Source organism: Physeter macrocephalus, chromosome 20 (assembly GCF_002837175.3).
Source record: "Physeter macrocephalus isolate SW-GA chromosome 20, ASM283717v5, whole genome shotgun sequence".
In the NCBI taxonomy this organism is placed as follows: Eukaryota; Metazoa; Chordata; class Mammalia; order Artiodactyla; family Physeteridae; genus Physeter; species Physeter macrocephalus.
In genome coordinates, this window is record NC_041233.1 from 57,817,225 (window position 1) to 57,833,327 (window position 16,103).

Below are 16,103 nucleotides of genomic sequence, written 5' to 3' on the forward strand. Positions count from 1 at the left end.
CAGAAGTTGAGAGAAAATAGGAAGCTAAAGTTCCCAGGAGGAATGCAGCACAGTCAGTAAATAAAGAAAAACTATTTAACCAAGTACTAAGATGTTCTGTGAAAACAGAATTGGGAGGCCATGGAACTAAAATTAAGACAGGATTCTTAACATGGGATCATGGATGGGCTTCAGAAGAAGGTCCATGAACTCTCTGAAATTATATGCAAAATACGTATGTGCAAATGGACATTTTTCTGGATGCAAAGATAATATCTTTCATTATATTCTCCAAGGTAAAGAACTATTTCACTAGGATCTTACCCTAAAACTCAGTTTTCTGTCTTATCAGAGGAGAGTTTTAAGACCTAACCTTTTACTCAAAATAGGAGATCTGGGTAGCCTAGAGGTCAGAGAAGAGCTTTTGAACTTTCCATAACTTGGTGGAAAATAGTGACTGCTGAAAATAGGGCAATGAGAAAGGCAAGACTTCTTCCTTTCTATATTCAAGTTGAGGTTAGCCTAAATATATTTCTGCACGTACTCAGATACCATGGTGACAGGCATCATATAAATAGACAGTGGCAGCAGGGAGTAGGTCACGGATTAGATCTATAAAACCAACATATCAGGCAGGATTAAACCCCCAACTAATACAGCTGGCTCCTCCTCATCCATAAAACCAAGCCTGAGAATTCCATATGGGAATTTGGAGGGGGACCTCTGGCTACCTCCCCAATAACAAAGAGCTACTATAGTCAAACAGTATAAGAATAAAAATCACCACTCAAAGTGCAGTGAGACTAAACGCCCCCATTCCAAATAACAAAAGGCATCTGCACCCCAGTCCACTGCTTCCTAGACACCCTAGGTCTCCCGTGTGTCTGACCTAACAACACATGCCCTACCAGTTTTATTTATAAGTAGAATTCAACTAATGTTTGCAGCACATGTATGGGCAAGCATCTGTACACATAAGCATATTTGTCATGATGAGTTTCACACACCTCCCTCAAATCCATAAGTCTAGAAGGCAAAGAAAGAGTGAAAACACGGGCAAGCCAACATATGAGGGGCAGTACCAGCCAAGGAGTGGGTGGGTCCACCACAGCCACATTTATATTCACTGACTGCAATATTATACATTACTATAGGCTCTGATGCATCAGATGTAGTCTAGTATTTTGCAGCTTTCCTTAACACCTGCTGCTCTGCATCTCACTGTATATACTCCATATATGAACACAGGGAGCCAGGTCCCAGGAGGGCTCACCCAGTCTACGTAGGAAAAGGAGCTAACCTCACTTGGCAAAGAACTCTAGTACAAATGCCTATGCCTTAGGAAAAAGCAGCCGTCCAAGTCTCATCAATGACACTCATATACACCTCCTCTCAAAGTATTAAGGGCCTTAGAATGCCAATCAGTCAGTCTTGAGGTAGCAAATAATTTTTTTTTAAGTCTTTACTGAATTTGTTACAATGTTGTTTCTGTTTTTTTAATGTTTTAGTTTTTTTTTTTTATGTTTTGGTTTTTTGGCTCGGAGGCATGTGGGATCTTAGCTCCCCGACCAGGGATTGAACCCACACCCCCTTCATTGGAAGGCAAAGTCGTAACCACTGGACTGCCAGGGAAGTCCCAAGATAGCAAATAATTATACATAGAGCTGAACACGACACAAAGTACTCAAAGAAATAAAGTCAACTGACCAACATAGGATAAAGAATGGTCTCTTGCCTCGTAGTTTTCTAGCTAGGTTAGTGAACGCTAAGATCCAGAAAAGGTAAAATATAAAAGACACTTTTTTATCTCTTTAAAAGATAATTGCCTCTTTAAATAAAAATGACAGAAACGTATTTTGGGGTTCATAACATATGTAAAAGTAAAATGTATGACAACAATAGCACAAAGGACACAATGCAAGGTGGAGGTAGGAGAATAATGGGAAGCCCTGGGCCCCAGGGAGACAGACCAGAGTGAACGGGAGAATGCAATGGAAAAGGCAACGACAGGACAATGAGGAAGAGGACAACAGATGACGAGGATAGGAGAAAAGCCAGAGAGATCCCAGGGGCCAGAGACAGGGTGGCTAGCATAGAAAGAAAAGAAAATAGAATAAAATACAAAGTAAAACCAGAAAAGGATCAAAGGCAGGCAGAAATAATAACTAATACCACCAACTCTTTAGTACTACAATGTATAACTTCATCCCAGTTATAGACATAAACCATTTGTACCTGTTATAAGTCCTACAATTATACCAATATCCAGAGATTTGCATCATTTTTGTGTTTTCTCTTTAATCCTAAATTTTTAGAACCTAATAATCATACAACTATCCATAGGCAACCAAATAGTCCTTAATATTAAAAAGCACTGTTCTGACCTAAGAAATTCTACTAACTTTAGTCATTTCAATCTCTTTTGATCTCTCTTTAGCTCTTCTGACATTCCCTCAATTTCAAACTCTCACATAATCATACTCTTCTCCTAAAATATCAAAATGCCACTATTGCCACTTACTGTTATTCTCCTACTCCCCCTTCACCACCATAGGCAGCAACTGCAAAAAACTTGCTAATCCACTAATTAAAGATCTCTACTTCCCATTATGAAGGACTAAATTTAGAAAGCCAAATTGGGTTGGGAGGAAACCATGTGTCACAACAAGTGAGATGAATTCCATGGGAGGGTGTGGGGTTACTGGCCCATTTCTCATAAAGCCTCTGACACTAACACACCCTTGTCTGCTCAGAATACAGAGAAGCTCTCCCAAGGGTGGGGCAACAATTTACCATTATAATCATCTGGAGAAGACTTTATTGTACCATCAGGTCACAAAAGCCACAGGACCTATCAGCAAGCAAATGCCTCAAGAAAAATGTCTCCTCTGCTTTTCTGAAACCTCCAATTTAGTTGCACAAAAGAAAGGGGTGGCAAGCCAGCATTAATTGTACCCTTAGAGAAGAGCCACTTCCCTCCTACAGGGGTGGAGTGTCTTTACTGAGCTACCAAATGGATACAAAGACAAAAGTAAATACTAATTTGCTGTTTTTGTCTCTGGCACAGGAGGAGTGGTAAAATTGACACTGTCTGTAAACAGTAATAATGCCAGATATAACACAAAGAACAGGATTCCCCCCATCTCTCCACCCCCTCCCCACCCCCTCTCCCTAAGACATTCCTCCTGAGATTACTCATCCTGAGGAAACACACAGAAGCCTCCCTATAGTCCATATGCTGCTACCAAATGGAACCAAGGGAGAATCCAAGTTTGTACTGACTCCTCATTGGAAGAATCAATGGAACTCAAATATTTAATTGTTTCTGCCAGCTGACAAAAAAATACAGGGAGGAGAAGGAACAAGAGAGAAAGTATGAAATAATGGTATGTGACATGGCCAGGTTTGGATTAGAACAAGGCTGAAATGACAAAAAGAAGAGTTGAAAATAGAAGCATCCTCAACAACTAAAAAGTTTTTAAAAAAAATTCAGCTTGTGCCCAGGCCTAGGCGTTCATAAAAGATATAGGAAGGGGCTTCCCTGGTGGTGCAGTGGTTAGGAATACACCTGCCAATGCAGGGGACATGGGTTTGAGCCCTGGTCTGGGAAGATCCCACGTGCTTCGGAGCAACTAAGCCCACGCGCCACAACTACTGAGCCTGCGCTCTAGGGCCCATGAGCCACAACTACTGAGCCCGCGTGCCACAACTACTGAAGCCAACACGCCTGGAGCCTGTGCTCTGCAACAAGAGAAGCCACTGCAATGAGAAGCCCGCTCGCCGCAACTAGAGAAAGCCCATGCACAATGACAAAGACCCAGTGCAGCCACAAATAAATAAATAAATTTGTTAAAAAAAAAAAAAAAAAAAAGATATAGGAAAAGAGGATGAATTCAAAAGAGAAAGTTACCTGACCAGAGCTCCCGCCAGGTATAATGCAGGCGTACTCTACACTTCTTCTGATAGCAAAGTAGTTTATGTACTACCTGAATGCAGCGCCTGTAGGAGAAAAAGAGAAAAACTGGAATAAGCCTAAAAATATGGTGCAACTCACCACAGATACCCTTTCTTTAATGAGGCAGCTTTTGCTAAGGCCACAAAAGACTGGATATGAATATGTACTCATGGGAAAGAAATGAACTTCTACCTGCAGCTTTCTGGTAGATAAATCCCCCCTTCCCGGAAAGGGAACCCTCTTGCACTGTTGGTGGGAATGTAAATCGATACAGCCACTATGGAGAACAGTATCGAGGTTCCTTAAAAAACTAAAAATAGAACTACCATATGACCCAGCAATCCCACTACTGGGCATATACCCTGAGAAAACCATAATTCAAAAAGAGTCATGCACCACAATGTTCACTGCAGCTGTATTTACAATAGCCAGGACATGGAAGCAACCTAAGTGTCCATCAAGAGATGAATGGATAAAGAAGATGTGGCACATATATACAATGGAATATTACTCAGCCAGAAAAAGAAACGAAATTGAGTTATTTCTAGTGAGGTGGATGGACCTAGAGTCTGTCATACAGAGTGAAGTAAGTCAGAAAGAGAAAAACAAATACCGTATGCTAACACATATATATGGAATCTAAAAAAAACAACAACTGGTTCTGATGAACTTAGGGCCAGGACAGGAATAAAGACACAGACGTAGAGAATGGACGTGAGGACCTGGGAAGGGGGAAGGGTAAGCTGGGACGAAGTGAGAGAGTGGCATGGACATATATACACTATCAAATGTAAAACAGATAGCTAGTGGGAAGCAGCCGCATAGCACAAGGAGATCAGTTTGGTGCTTTGTGACCACCTAGAGGGGTGGGATTGTTTGGTGCTTTGTGACCACCTAGGGGGGTGGGATAGGGAAGATGGGAGGGAGACGTAAGAGGGAGGAGATATGGAGATATATGTATATGTATAGCTGATTCACTTTGTTATAAAGCAGAAACTATACATCATTGTAAAGCAATAATACTCCAATAAAGATGTTAAAAAAAAATCCCCCCTCCCCATCCCACACACACTGCTTGTGCTAATTCCCCCTATCACTAGGAAAAGGGAGTTATAACCACATATAGGTCAATATTCAATTAGGCCCTACTGATACCATTCCCTTGAGTATCTTTCCTCAGAGGAGGGACGCACCAGTAGACCAAAATTAGACTACTCCATTCGAAATTGCAAACATAGGATGCAAAGACATAAAATTAAAGACCTTAAGTCTTTAGATCTATTTAAATTTGTTTTTAATATAAATTAAATTTTAAATAAAATTTAAATTTTATTTACATTAAAAGTTAAATGAAAAATTCAGTTCTGGGGACTTCCCTGGTGGTCCAGTGGTCAAGACTCCACGCTTCCAATGCAGGTGGCCCAGGTTCAACCTCTGGTCAGGGAACTAGATCCTACATGCTGCAACTAAAAGATCCCGCATGCCACAACTAAAGATCCCACATGCTGCAACGAAGATCCCACATGCTGCAACTAAGACCCAGTACAGCCAAATAAATAAATAAATAATTTAAAATATATATTTTAAAAATATATATATGTATATATACTGGCTGAATGACTCTAAACTGACTGCTTAGGGTGTTTCTTTTATGCATGTAGTGGTTTCCTATTTCAACACAAGACAGTTCCATTTTAACCTGAAATCTTCTTATGGGGTCCACTGAAGTCTCTACCCACAGGTCTGAGAATCCCTGATTAGAAAGAGTCCAAGTTTTCCATGTAAGAGTAACTTAAAGGAGAGTTTACTCTCCCCAGAGACTATTTCCCCTAACTCCCAAATCCTGGGCCAGCAGTGGGAGTGGTGGCAAGAATCACAGAGTAGACATCCAGAAGAAGAAATTCATTTGTTGGGTTTTCCTACCTCTTATTGCTCCAGGCAAGACTTTTCTTTCTTTTTTTTTTTTCGTATAAGCACCTTCCCCCATTATTACTTTACCTACAGCATTCATACACAGATATGAAACTATTTCGTTTCTGACACAGATTCTGACTTGAGTATTAAGTCTTTCCATGCTCCATATTTCTTCATATTTCACCAGGAAGATTATATACTTATCTGAAATGGTAGAAATTCATTTTGCTTTCAATTTCTCATTGTGCTGTATGCTGCTGAAAAGCAGTACATAATGAGAAGTGAGAGCAGCAACCTGGCCTGATGCCCAGCTCGGAGCAGATAAGTTCACCTAAAAAGAACTTGATGCTCCAAATGCCAAAAACTGGAAAGAAGGCTGGAAGTTGGGGGAGGGAGATATGGAAATATGCCCATGGGTAGTGATGAAGAAAGTGAATTCAGCCTGAGGGTAGGAACTTCTGCCCAGCCTCTGTCAGCTTGTTATCTTCTCCATCTTCCCTAACCTCAGGACATTCAATTAGAAAGCAGGTGGAAAAAGAACTGAGAAAGCAAGGCAAAACAAAAAAAGGCAGGAACTACTGGGGAGAGGGAGTTAAAATATTTAGTGTAGATCAGGTTCACTGGCTGGGATGTGAGAGTTTGGGTGGACAGTGACATAACTCCAAGTACTGAATACACAGTCTTATCAGGTCATCCTCCTCTTCAACTGTTACACCCATCATCCACTTAAATCAGGTAACATTTTTTCTACTCTCTTATCCTTCCTCCATGTACCCTACACTCTAATCCTCCTGAATTACTTTCTTTCTTTTTTTTTTTTTTTTTTTTTTTTTTAATTTTGCGGTAAGCGGGCCTCTCACTGTTGTGGCCTCCCCCGTTGTGGAGCACAGGCCCCGGACGCACAGGCCCAGTGGCCATGGCTCACGGGCCCAGCCGCTCCGTGGCATGTGGGATATTCCCGGACCGGGGCACGAACCCGCGTCCCCTGCATCGGCAGGTGGACTCTCAACCACTGTGCCACCAGGGAAGCCCCTGAATTACTTTCTATTCTCCAAACATGCCACACTTTCAAGTCTCCAAGCTTTTGAACATGCTTGTCCCCTGCTTGGGATGTCCCTCCCCCACTCCTCTGCATAGAAAACTCCTATTGTTTCTTCATGACTCAGGTCAAACACAGCCCCCTCTGATGCCCCAGTGAGCATTAGTCACCCTGTACAAATCTTTCCTTTGTCATTTATCATAATAGTAGTTAAGAAAGAGTACAGCCTCTGGGGTCAGACAGACTTGAGTTTGAATCTTGGTGAAGCAACTTAACTAGGTATGCAACTGTGGTAGCCAGCCTGCAAGATGGCCCCCAATGGTCCCCACCTCCTGGCATTCACAACCTTATGGAGTCTCTTCCCACAATGTATTAGGCTTGGTCTGTATGACCAACAGAAATGGCATGTCATTTGAGATTAAGTTATAAAAGGCATATGGCTTCCATCCTGGGCTCTCACTCTTCTCTTTCTCTCTTGGATTACTTGCTTTGAAGAAAGCCAGCTGCCATGTCAAGCAACCCTATGGAGAGGCCCACATGGCAAGGAACTGAGATTTACCAACAACCATGTAAGTGAGCTTGGACGCAATTCTCCAGCCCCAGTACAGCCCAGTAGAGCCCCAGTAAAGCTAACACATTGACTGCAGCCTCTGCCAAACCCTATGCCCAAACTACCCAGCTAAGCTGCTAGGATTTCTGAGCCACAAAAACTGTGAGGTAGTAAATGTTTGTTTTAAACCCCTATGTTTTGAAGTAGTTTGTTACATAGCAATAGATAATACACCTGAGAAGGGGTGGGAACAGCTTAGGATTTACTGTAAGAAAGTTTGGGTTCAAGTCCAGGCAATGGTGCTTACTAACAGAATAACCCAACCTCCAGAGCCTCAGTTTCCTTGCTTGGAAAATGAGAAAACTAAGACTATAATAATATACTATTAAATAAAGAGCATATCCTAGAACTAGAACATTAGATAAACAAGCTAAAACTATAATCTGTAGCAAAACAAATCTGATCCCTGAGGTACTGATGTTCAGCGATCCCATCTAAAACAAGCAGAAAACTCATTTGGTAAGTGTTATAAAAAAAAGCAGCTTCTCATGGTCTTCGAGTTGAAATAAAGGGTCAGATTAACTTTTAAACACCCAAATGATGTGGAAAAATGCAAACCACAACCTACTTACCTAAAAGTAAAATTTGTATCATTATTTCATATCTAGGAAACCAAAAATATGTAGCCTACAAACAGTCTAAAAAGCTGGATATCTACTCTAGTCAGAGTAAAATCTTTCATATCTCCCTAGATCCCAGGCCTAGCATTGGAATGAGGTACACTAAGCTTGCTGTGCACCAAACTTCTCTCTTACTCAAAAAAGTGGAGGTACTAATTCTGTTGTCAGACTGAATTCAGATGCGTTTTAAGGAATAAAGATAACACATATATTTGAGATCACACTAACATGGCACAGTTGTTAGTCATTGACGATAAGAAGAATGCTGAAATAGCAAAGAAGAGAGAAAGCCTAAAGCCTTAAACTTTATTAAAATATGAAGATTTTCAGTCATCTCTAGTTATACTGGTTGTAAAGAATTGTGACAGACAATCAGATCTCCTCAGGAGGCAGGCATCTCCCAGCCTGGCCACTATATACATAATCTGCCTAGCTAGCAGAGTTCTGACTAGGTTGCTAGTACAATGTAAGCTAAGAATAAACCAAAAGATCTATCTCTCTGGCCTTTCCATATCTTTTAAATACTGCTGACTCCTTTGATGCCAAAGTCCAGGGATGACTAAGTGGTCTTAGTCATCTCTATTATTCCATATCCTTGGATACAGGAGTCACCTATGATCACTGCTTCAACGCATCCGCCCTGTTCTTCATGCAGTGTGCCTTAAAGTGATAATGAAGATACGTAGTTTGTACTTTTCCCCCCTTCTGGAAAAATGTATAAAACAGGCCATAAAACACTCCCTGACACTTCTCCGCACATAAATGTGCTTTTCCTGAAGTGTACATAAAAATTTTGTGACTATTAAACTTCCCATCACTCCATTCTATAAAACAGATTTGCACACATTAAATGAACCACGGTACTTACACATAGAGATCCATAGGAAACTCCTTCATCATGTGTGTTACAATAAACTCTACCATCAGGTCTGAATGGGAAAAAGAGAAAAATTAGATCAATCAGAATGAAATTCATTGCTTGCCTTTGGGCTGGGAAAAAACCTTCTCAGTGCACTTTATTTTATATAAGGCACTTTTTGCAACACTTTCACCACCTGCCACTTGTAAGGTAACAAGAAAATTAGTTCTCTCCTACTTCCAGAAGGATACTTTGACCTGCCAATAAACTCAGATACAAGGGAGATTTCATTGTACAGATATTTCATACCATGACACTAATGCAAAATGCCAGAGGAAAATCATATTCTGAGAACCAAGTGATGAGGCAAGCAGAGAAAAAAAACTATGGATCACATCCGTGTAACCAGACTCAAACTCTAAAGTTATATCAGTCTATCTTGTCTTCCTATCACACTCAGTTTGACAGGTATTGACTGAAATGGTCTGGGGAGCTTCGGGTCAATAGAGGCTTAATATTATATTGCCTTAATTATTGTTTCTAAAATCAAGTAGATTTAGGAAGTAGGGCTGAATACCCAGGTGAAATGGGATTAAGAGTTCAGATCATTTACCTAAGGAAAATGCAGAATTCTGGGCAGACTAAATTACCCACACTACAGCCCCCTAGCTGTCAGCTCTGTCAAGCTCCTCTCAGCTTAATTTACTCAGAGGAAATTTTATATGTCTGAACCTTGAACTTTAAGCCTCCTGGCCAGCTGACACATCAATCTGGACCAAGAAAGGGAGGGAAGAATTTGAAATCTTGATCAGGTGTAAGATAGTTTACAAATTTAAATCAGGTATCAAGGTTAGACTCAGACATTTGTCTCCCTACAAAGATCTTTTTCTTTGAACAAGAGCACCCTTTAATTGAGCATTATTATATTCATTGGGATTGCTTTACCAAACTCAACAAGAAACATGGTTTCTTAGGCCAGGGAAGAAACATAACTAGTAACTTCTTCTCTGAGGAGGAAATGCACATCAACCAGGATCTATCCCTCATCTTAATCATGAAAACCTATCGCTGGCCCAGAAACATGCCAATTTTGATGATACTCACCCAGTACTGCACATACCAAAGGACGGCAGGGAAGGTTCTTGTCTGCTGCCTTCTTCCTGTGTCTCATAGGCTTCACATAAAAAAGAAATGAAACTAGTAGACATCTGAACTAACATCCAGTGGCTCACCATCATGTTTTTAATGCAAATAAAATCACTACTGGGGGCTTCCCTGGTGGTGCAGTGGTTAAGAATCCTCCTGCCAATGCAGGGGACACGGGTTCGAGCCCTGGTCCGGGAAGATCCCACATGCCGCGGAGTAACTAAGCCCGTGTGCCACAACTACCGAGCCTGCGCTCTAGAGCCCGTGAGCCACAACTACTGAGCCTGTGTGCCACAACTACTGGAGTCCGCGCGCCTAGAGCCCGTGCACCGCAACAAGAGAAGTCACCGCAATGAGAAGCCCTTGCACCACAATGAAGAGTAGCTCCCACTCGCCGCAACTAGAGAAAGCCTGCGTGCCGCAACTAGAGAAAGCCTGCGTGCAGCAATGAAGACCCAAGGCAGCCAAAAATAAATAAATAAATAAATTAATTAATTATTTTAAAAAAATCACTACTACTAGGAATTCCCTGGAGGTCCAGTGGTTAGAACTCTGCGCTTCCACTGCTGGAGGTTTGGTTTCAATCCCTGGTTGGGGAACTAGGATCCCACAAGGTGCATGGCACGACCAAAAATAATAAAATAATAATAATAATAAAATAACTACTATAGAGATGCTACCTTTTCTTTCTCTTTCTAATGGTGGGGGTGGGGTAGAGCAGGGAGGATATGTAAATGCTTCTTAGTTATCAATGCAGGCCCGTGACAAAAACACAATTCACAGCAAAACAACAGCCCCAAAGGGCACTGGAGCATACAACAATGGGAAAGCTGTTGTTTTTACTTTGATTTTATCTATACAAGTGACATTATTAACAACAAAAGAGATACACTGGTATTTTTCTTTGATAAAATAATAATTAAGAGAAAGAAGAGGGACCTCCCTGGTGGCGCAGTGGTTAAGAATCCGCCTGCCAATGCAGGGGACACGGGTTCAAGCCCTGGTCCGGCAAGATCCCACCTGCCGCAGAGCAACTAAGCCCGTGCGCCACAACTACTGAGCCTGCGCTTTAGAACCCACGAGCCACAACTACTGGGCCCACATGCCTAGAGCCCGTGCTCTGCAACAAAAGAAGGCACCACAGTGAGAAGCCCACACACCGTGACGAAGAGTAGCCCCCGCTCACTGCAACTAGAGAAAGCCTGTGCGCAGCAACGAAGACCCAGCACAGCCAATAAATAAATAAATTTTAAAAAAGAAATTTATTTTTTAAAAAAGAAAATGTGACTGTGTAAAGGCAGCAACAGTAGCAGTTTAAAAAAAGTTTTTTTTTAAAGAAAGTTTTAATATAAACCTCAGTGTGATATTTCTGAACATACCTCCAAGTTTTAGGAAATTCCCTGATCCTTCATACTCTTATTTCCCCCACCTCTCATATGAATAAATCAAAGCAGGATCTAGCATCAACCAATCAAAGATCGTACTACATTTTGAAAGCAAAAGGCTTAGGCCCATCTCCTTGTTGAAATCTACACTACTGATACATTCTATCTTGTATATACTTATATAAAAGTATATCTCTAGTCAAGATATACTTTTTGGGGTTTTCTTGCTTGTTTGTTTTTAAATTTATTTATTTTATTTATTTATTTTTGGCTGCGTTGGGTCTTCGCTGCTGTGCACGGGCTTCCTCTACTTGCTGCAAGCAGGGGCTACCCTTCGTTGCGGTGTGCATGTTTCTCATCAGGGTGGCGTCTCTTGTTGCGGAGCATGGGCTCTAGGCGCGCAGGCTTCATTAGTTGTGGCACACGAGCTTGGTAGTTGTGGCGCACAGGCTTAGTTGCTCCGTGGCATGTGGGATCTTCCCGGACCAGGGATCGAACCCATGTCTCGTGCACTGGCAGGTGGATTCTTAACCACTGTGCCACCAGGGAAGTCCCTTTTTGTTTTTTGTTTGTTTGTTTGTTTTTGGCCATGTCAGGCGGCATGTGGGATCTTAGTTCCCCGACCAGGGATCAAACCCATGCCCCCTGCAGAGGAACTGCAGTCTTAACCACTGGACTGCCAGGGAAGTCCCCTGATACATTCTAACATTACTGCCATGGGTATACAATTATGGATATTTCCACTCTCTCTTGAGCAGGTAACACCTCCATGACACGCACAAAAAATCCTAACAACTAGTATGGGTCTTCTGAACAGCAGTTAAGCAAGAGCCCCTTAGCATAAATTTACACCCACACTTGTTCTAGTAGGATCAATTTTGTGTTGGCAGAAAAATTCCTCTATGAAAAAACAAGAAGCAAAAGTCACACTTACCATTCTATGTAAGTTTACTCGAAAATTCATGTTGTCATCATGCAAAAATGCATTGGCATACTGATCCTAATAAAAATAAAAACACAGATAAAAAAGTAAGGAATGAGTGCTATACTTAAGAAACTCAGTTTATAATCTGTTTATAATCTTAAAGTCCAAGGATTTGTAGGACTTAAAGAACTCCTTTCAAGGACCAGTTAGAGAGCTAATGGGATGAGCCTAGAGCCTTTATGTCAAGCTCCACTTAAGCCATGAGATTTCACTTGGGTGTAATTTCCCAGTGTGTCTCTAACTGGCCAAAAATCTCTAAGCAAATTACAAACAATAAAAATTAAGGCACAGGCACTTGAGGCAAATGCTGAGAGGAATGTGTTTTCCTATTCTCTCTTCCTTCCCATCTGCCCAAGGAGCCTGCTCTGTTTGTGACAGCTTGAAGGTTTTCATAGGGACTACAGGATACATGTGCAGGCTCCACATGAGGATCTACGATTAAGAAGAAAGGTCTGCACTCTGCCGGGAAAGGGCTTGGCACAGCAAGAGAAAGCTGCTTACACAGGCAACGTGGCAGTAGGCAAGACCCCGTCTCTCCCTGGTTTTGCTGAAGACTAATGGAAAATCAAAAACCTCTCACCATGAATCAGTAATAAATATCCCTTGGCCCTTTCCCAACATCTCTTCTGAAGATCTGACATGCCTACAGACTCCAATTCCTAGGAACTGTTACAATTTTTGAAAAACAACTCCTTTAAAGATTTTCTTAGAAAGATTTTTGAAAAGCAATTACACCAGGCCCACTGCTAATAAGCAGCTCTTCTATAACCAGCTACCCCTAACGTGGTGAAAAGTAGGTCATCTTTTCACCAAGAACATAAAAATGGAAAGACTGAGAGAGATCTCCACTCCACATGGACCACACCTTAACTGTTTTTCTTAGGAGAGAAAAGATCAGAATAAGGAGTAAGTGAAGGAGGAGTCTGAAACTACAAATTTAGCTCTAAATTGACTCAATTTCTGCCATACCTGTGTTGCCACCAAGATCTAGGGTGAGTTCAGGCCTAATTAATCCAACCAAAAGTGTCTCCTTACAAAGCCCAAGCATCTCTTCTTTTTTCCCCTCGGGTTCTTCTTCTTCATCAAACTGCAATCAGCCCACTTTACTCAGTTTGGTCCAATGCCCCTCTTCGGCTTTTGTCTCCACCTCTCCCCACAGAAACCTGAGCTCCTTTTTTCATTTTGCTAAATGCAAAAGACCCAACATGAACAGTTTCAAAGGGGCAGGACTGTTTTCTCTGAAGAGGCATAAGTCTCTTCAGAGTTTCAAACTCTGAAGAACTAGAATCTTAAAAAAATAAAATAAAATTTAAAAAGAACAAGAATATTCCAGTTATAGCAGTTATCATATCACAATTCATTATTAGATCATACAGTAAATACTGAGCCTCTACTATGTGCCAGACACTAAGAATACACTGGTGAAGAAGACAAAGTACCTCCTATTGCTTACATTCTAGTGGTACTTACATTCTAGTGGAGGAGATAATACAAAGTGGGAAGATTTTCTCTCCTTAACTTTAGGACCCTAAAAGTCAGGGGACAGGAACTTGGAAGAAGTGCAGAAAGAGACAGCACTTTGTTAAGAGATTAGCTAATACCAGAAGGCTGGTGAGACCTACCTCTGCAATACACGTGAGGATAATCAGACAGAGTTTGCCGCTGTGAAGCCGGTGCTCATCTGAAAAGAAAAAATAAACCCTTCTCTCTAAATCATGCAGACCATGTTTCTATAGAGAATAAAGATGTGTATCATCAAAAAGAACATTCACACTTTCTCTCCCCACAAAATTCATGAATGAAAATCAAGGTTCTACTAGAGTAATCCTTGCTTTTCTTCTAGGCAAAAGAATTCCCCCATAAGATTTTTTTCGTTAAGTATTCTGACGGATAGCTAACCATCTTCCTGAGAACCATCCAATTATTGTAATGGTCACTAATACCATGGCCCAAGTCAGGGCTATGCCCTTTGTTTCCATATCAGCCCTTTGCTTCTGAATAATCAGACCTATTCCCTTTCCCACCCCTCCTCATCCACTAGCTAAAAGCACCACCACCTTTACCCATCTACCACAAAATCTAGAAAAGTTTTATAACTGTTCATAGCAAACTGGCTATGAATCAGAAAGAAATTAACCGTAGACTAGGGTCGAGCTCATGCTTCTCCTTGCACTGTTAACACTACTTATGACCAGAAAAGCTGATCATTTTTCTTCCTGCCAAAGCTATTCACTCTAAAATATTTATTTAGTACCTACTATGTGGCAGGCACTGTGCTAGGCAATAGAGACATAGCACTGAACTAAACAAAGGTCTGTGGTCTCCCAGAACTCACATTCTAGTTATTAAAAAAGAAGGCAGGGCTTCCCTGGTGGCACAGTGGTTGAGAATCTGCCTGCCGATGCAGGGGACACAGGTTCATGCCCCGGTCTGGGAGGATCCCACATGCCACGGAGCAGCTGGGCCCGTGAGCCATGGCCGCTGGGCCTGTGCGTCTGGAGCCTGTGCTCCTCAACGGGAGAGGCCACAGCAGTGAGAGGCCCGTGTACCACAAAAAATAATAATAATAATAAAAAAGAAGGCAACCTCAACCTCAATAACAGGGCTCTAAGCCCAAACAAACGACCCAGAAAGAGCTACTCCATCACTGCCAATTACCAGAACCATCAAAATTTCTTTACTTTCCAGGATCTTTGTGGGTGAGGGGGTGAAATGGAGGTAAAAAGAGGGTCATTGGGACTCCCTGGTGGTCCAGTGGTTAAGAATCCACCTTCCAATGCAGGGGACTGGGGTATGATCCCTGGTCAGGGAACTAAGATCCCACATGCCGCAGGACAACTAAGCCCATGAGTGGCAACTACTAAGCCCACGCGCCACAACTAGAGAGAAGCCCACGTGCCGACGCAAATATCCCACGTGCCACAACTAAGACCTGACAAAGCCAGATAAATAAATAAATAAATATTTTTAAAAAACAAGGTCATACCAGCATATCCAAACCAGAAAAATGGCTTATGATGTTTCAAATTAGCTTTGACGGGACCCAGACTAAAGTCCATTCTGGAGAGATCTATTAACGGATTACAGTGCTGTAGAAGTTAGCTAACAGTACACACCCTGACATTAACCTGTTACTTCCTCAAAGATGGAATCTATCAACTAAAACCTGACAATCAGAAGGCATAATGAGGGTGTAGTCAAAGAAATACATTTGCTTCTCCTCAGTGATAGGCAGTGCAAAAGAATAATGATGATGCTCCTACCTGACATTCCCAGTAGCTTACAGCAGAGCCCCTAGGCCAGAAGAGAAATGCCTCTGCCTGCAAAATTAGATTCATAAGACTCTTCTACCTATTCCTGGCCAGAGTTCCTCTGGCACTATCCTCCCTTTCCCCTTAAGTTGATAAGCAACTCTTGTAGAAAAGCCTGCAGCTATCCCTCCACTTAAAAAAAACTGTTCCTGAAAACAAAAATAAGGCATATTTCATTATAAACATTTTTTTAATTCAGAAAAGCACAAAAAAAGAACAATAAAAACCAAGTTTAATCACACCACCAGGAATCCCCTGGTGGCACAGTGGTTAAGAATCCACCTGCCAATGCAGGGGACA

At 41.6% G+C, this 16,103-nt stretch overlaps 1 protein-coding gene across 8 annotated transcripts in view; it reads right to left on the reverse strand.

The window, feature by feature from the left end:
* Positions 1–16,103, reverse strand: part of ARMH3 (armadillo like helical domain containing 3) — a 173,617-nt gene that overhangs the window by 109,945 nt on the left and 47,569 nt on the right. For all 8 annotated transcript variants that reach the window (XM_055081248.1, XM_055081247.1, XM_024121345.3 and 5 more), the window contains 5 exons: positions 14,115–14,173; positions 12,442–12,507; positions 10,081–10,150; positions 8,986–9,046; positions 3,890–3,978 (listed from right to left, as the gene is read on the reverse strand). In XM_055081248.1, the coding sequence (XP_054937223.1) occupies positions 3,890–3,978; positions 8,986–9,046; positions 10,081–10,150; positions 12,442–12,507; positions 14,115–14,173 (345 nt within the window). The remainder of the gene's footprint in view (positions 1–3,889; positions 3,979–8,985; positions 9,047–10,080; positions 10,151–12,441; positions 12,508–14,114; positions 14,174–16,103) is intronic.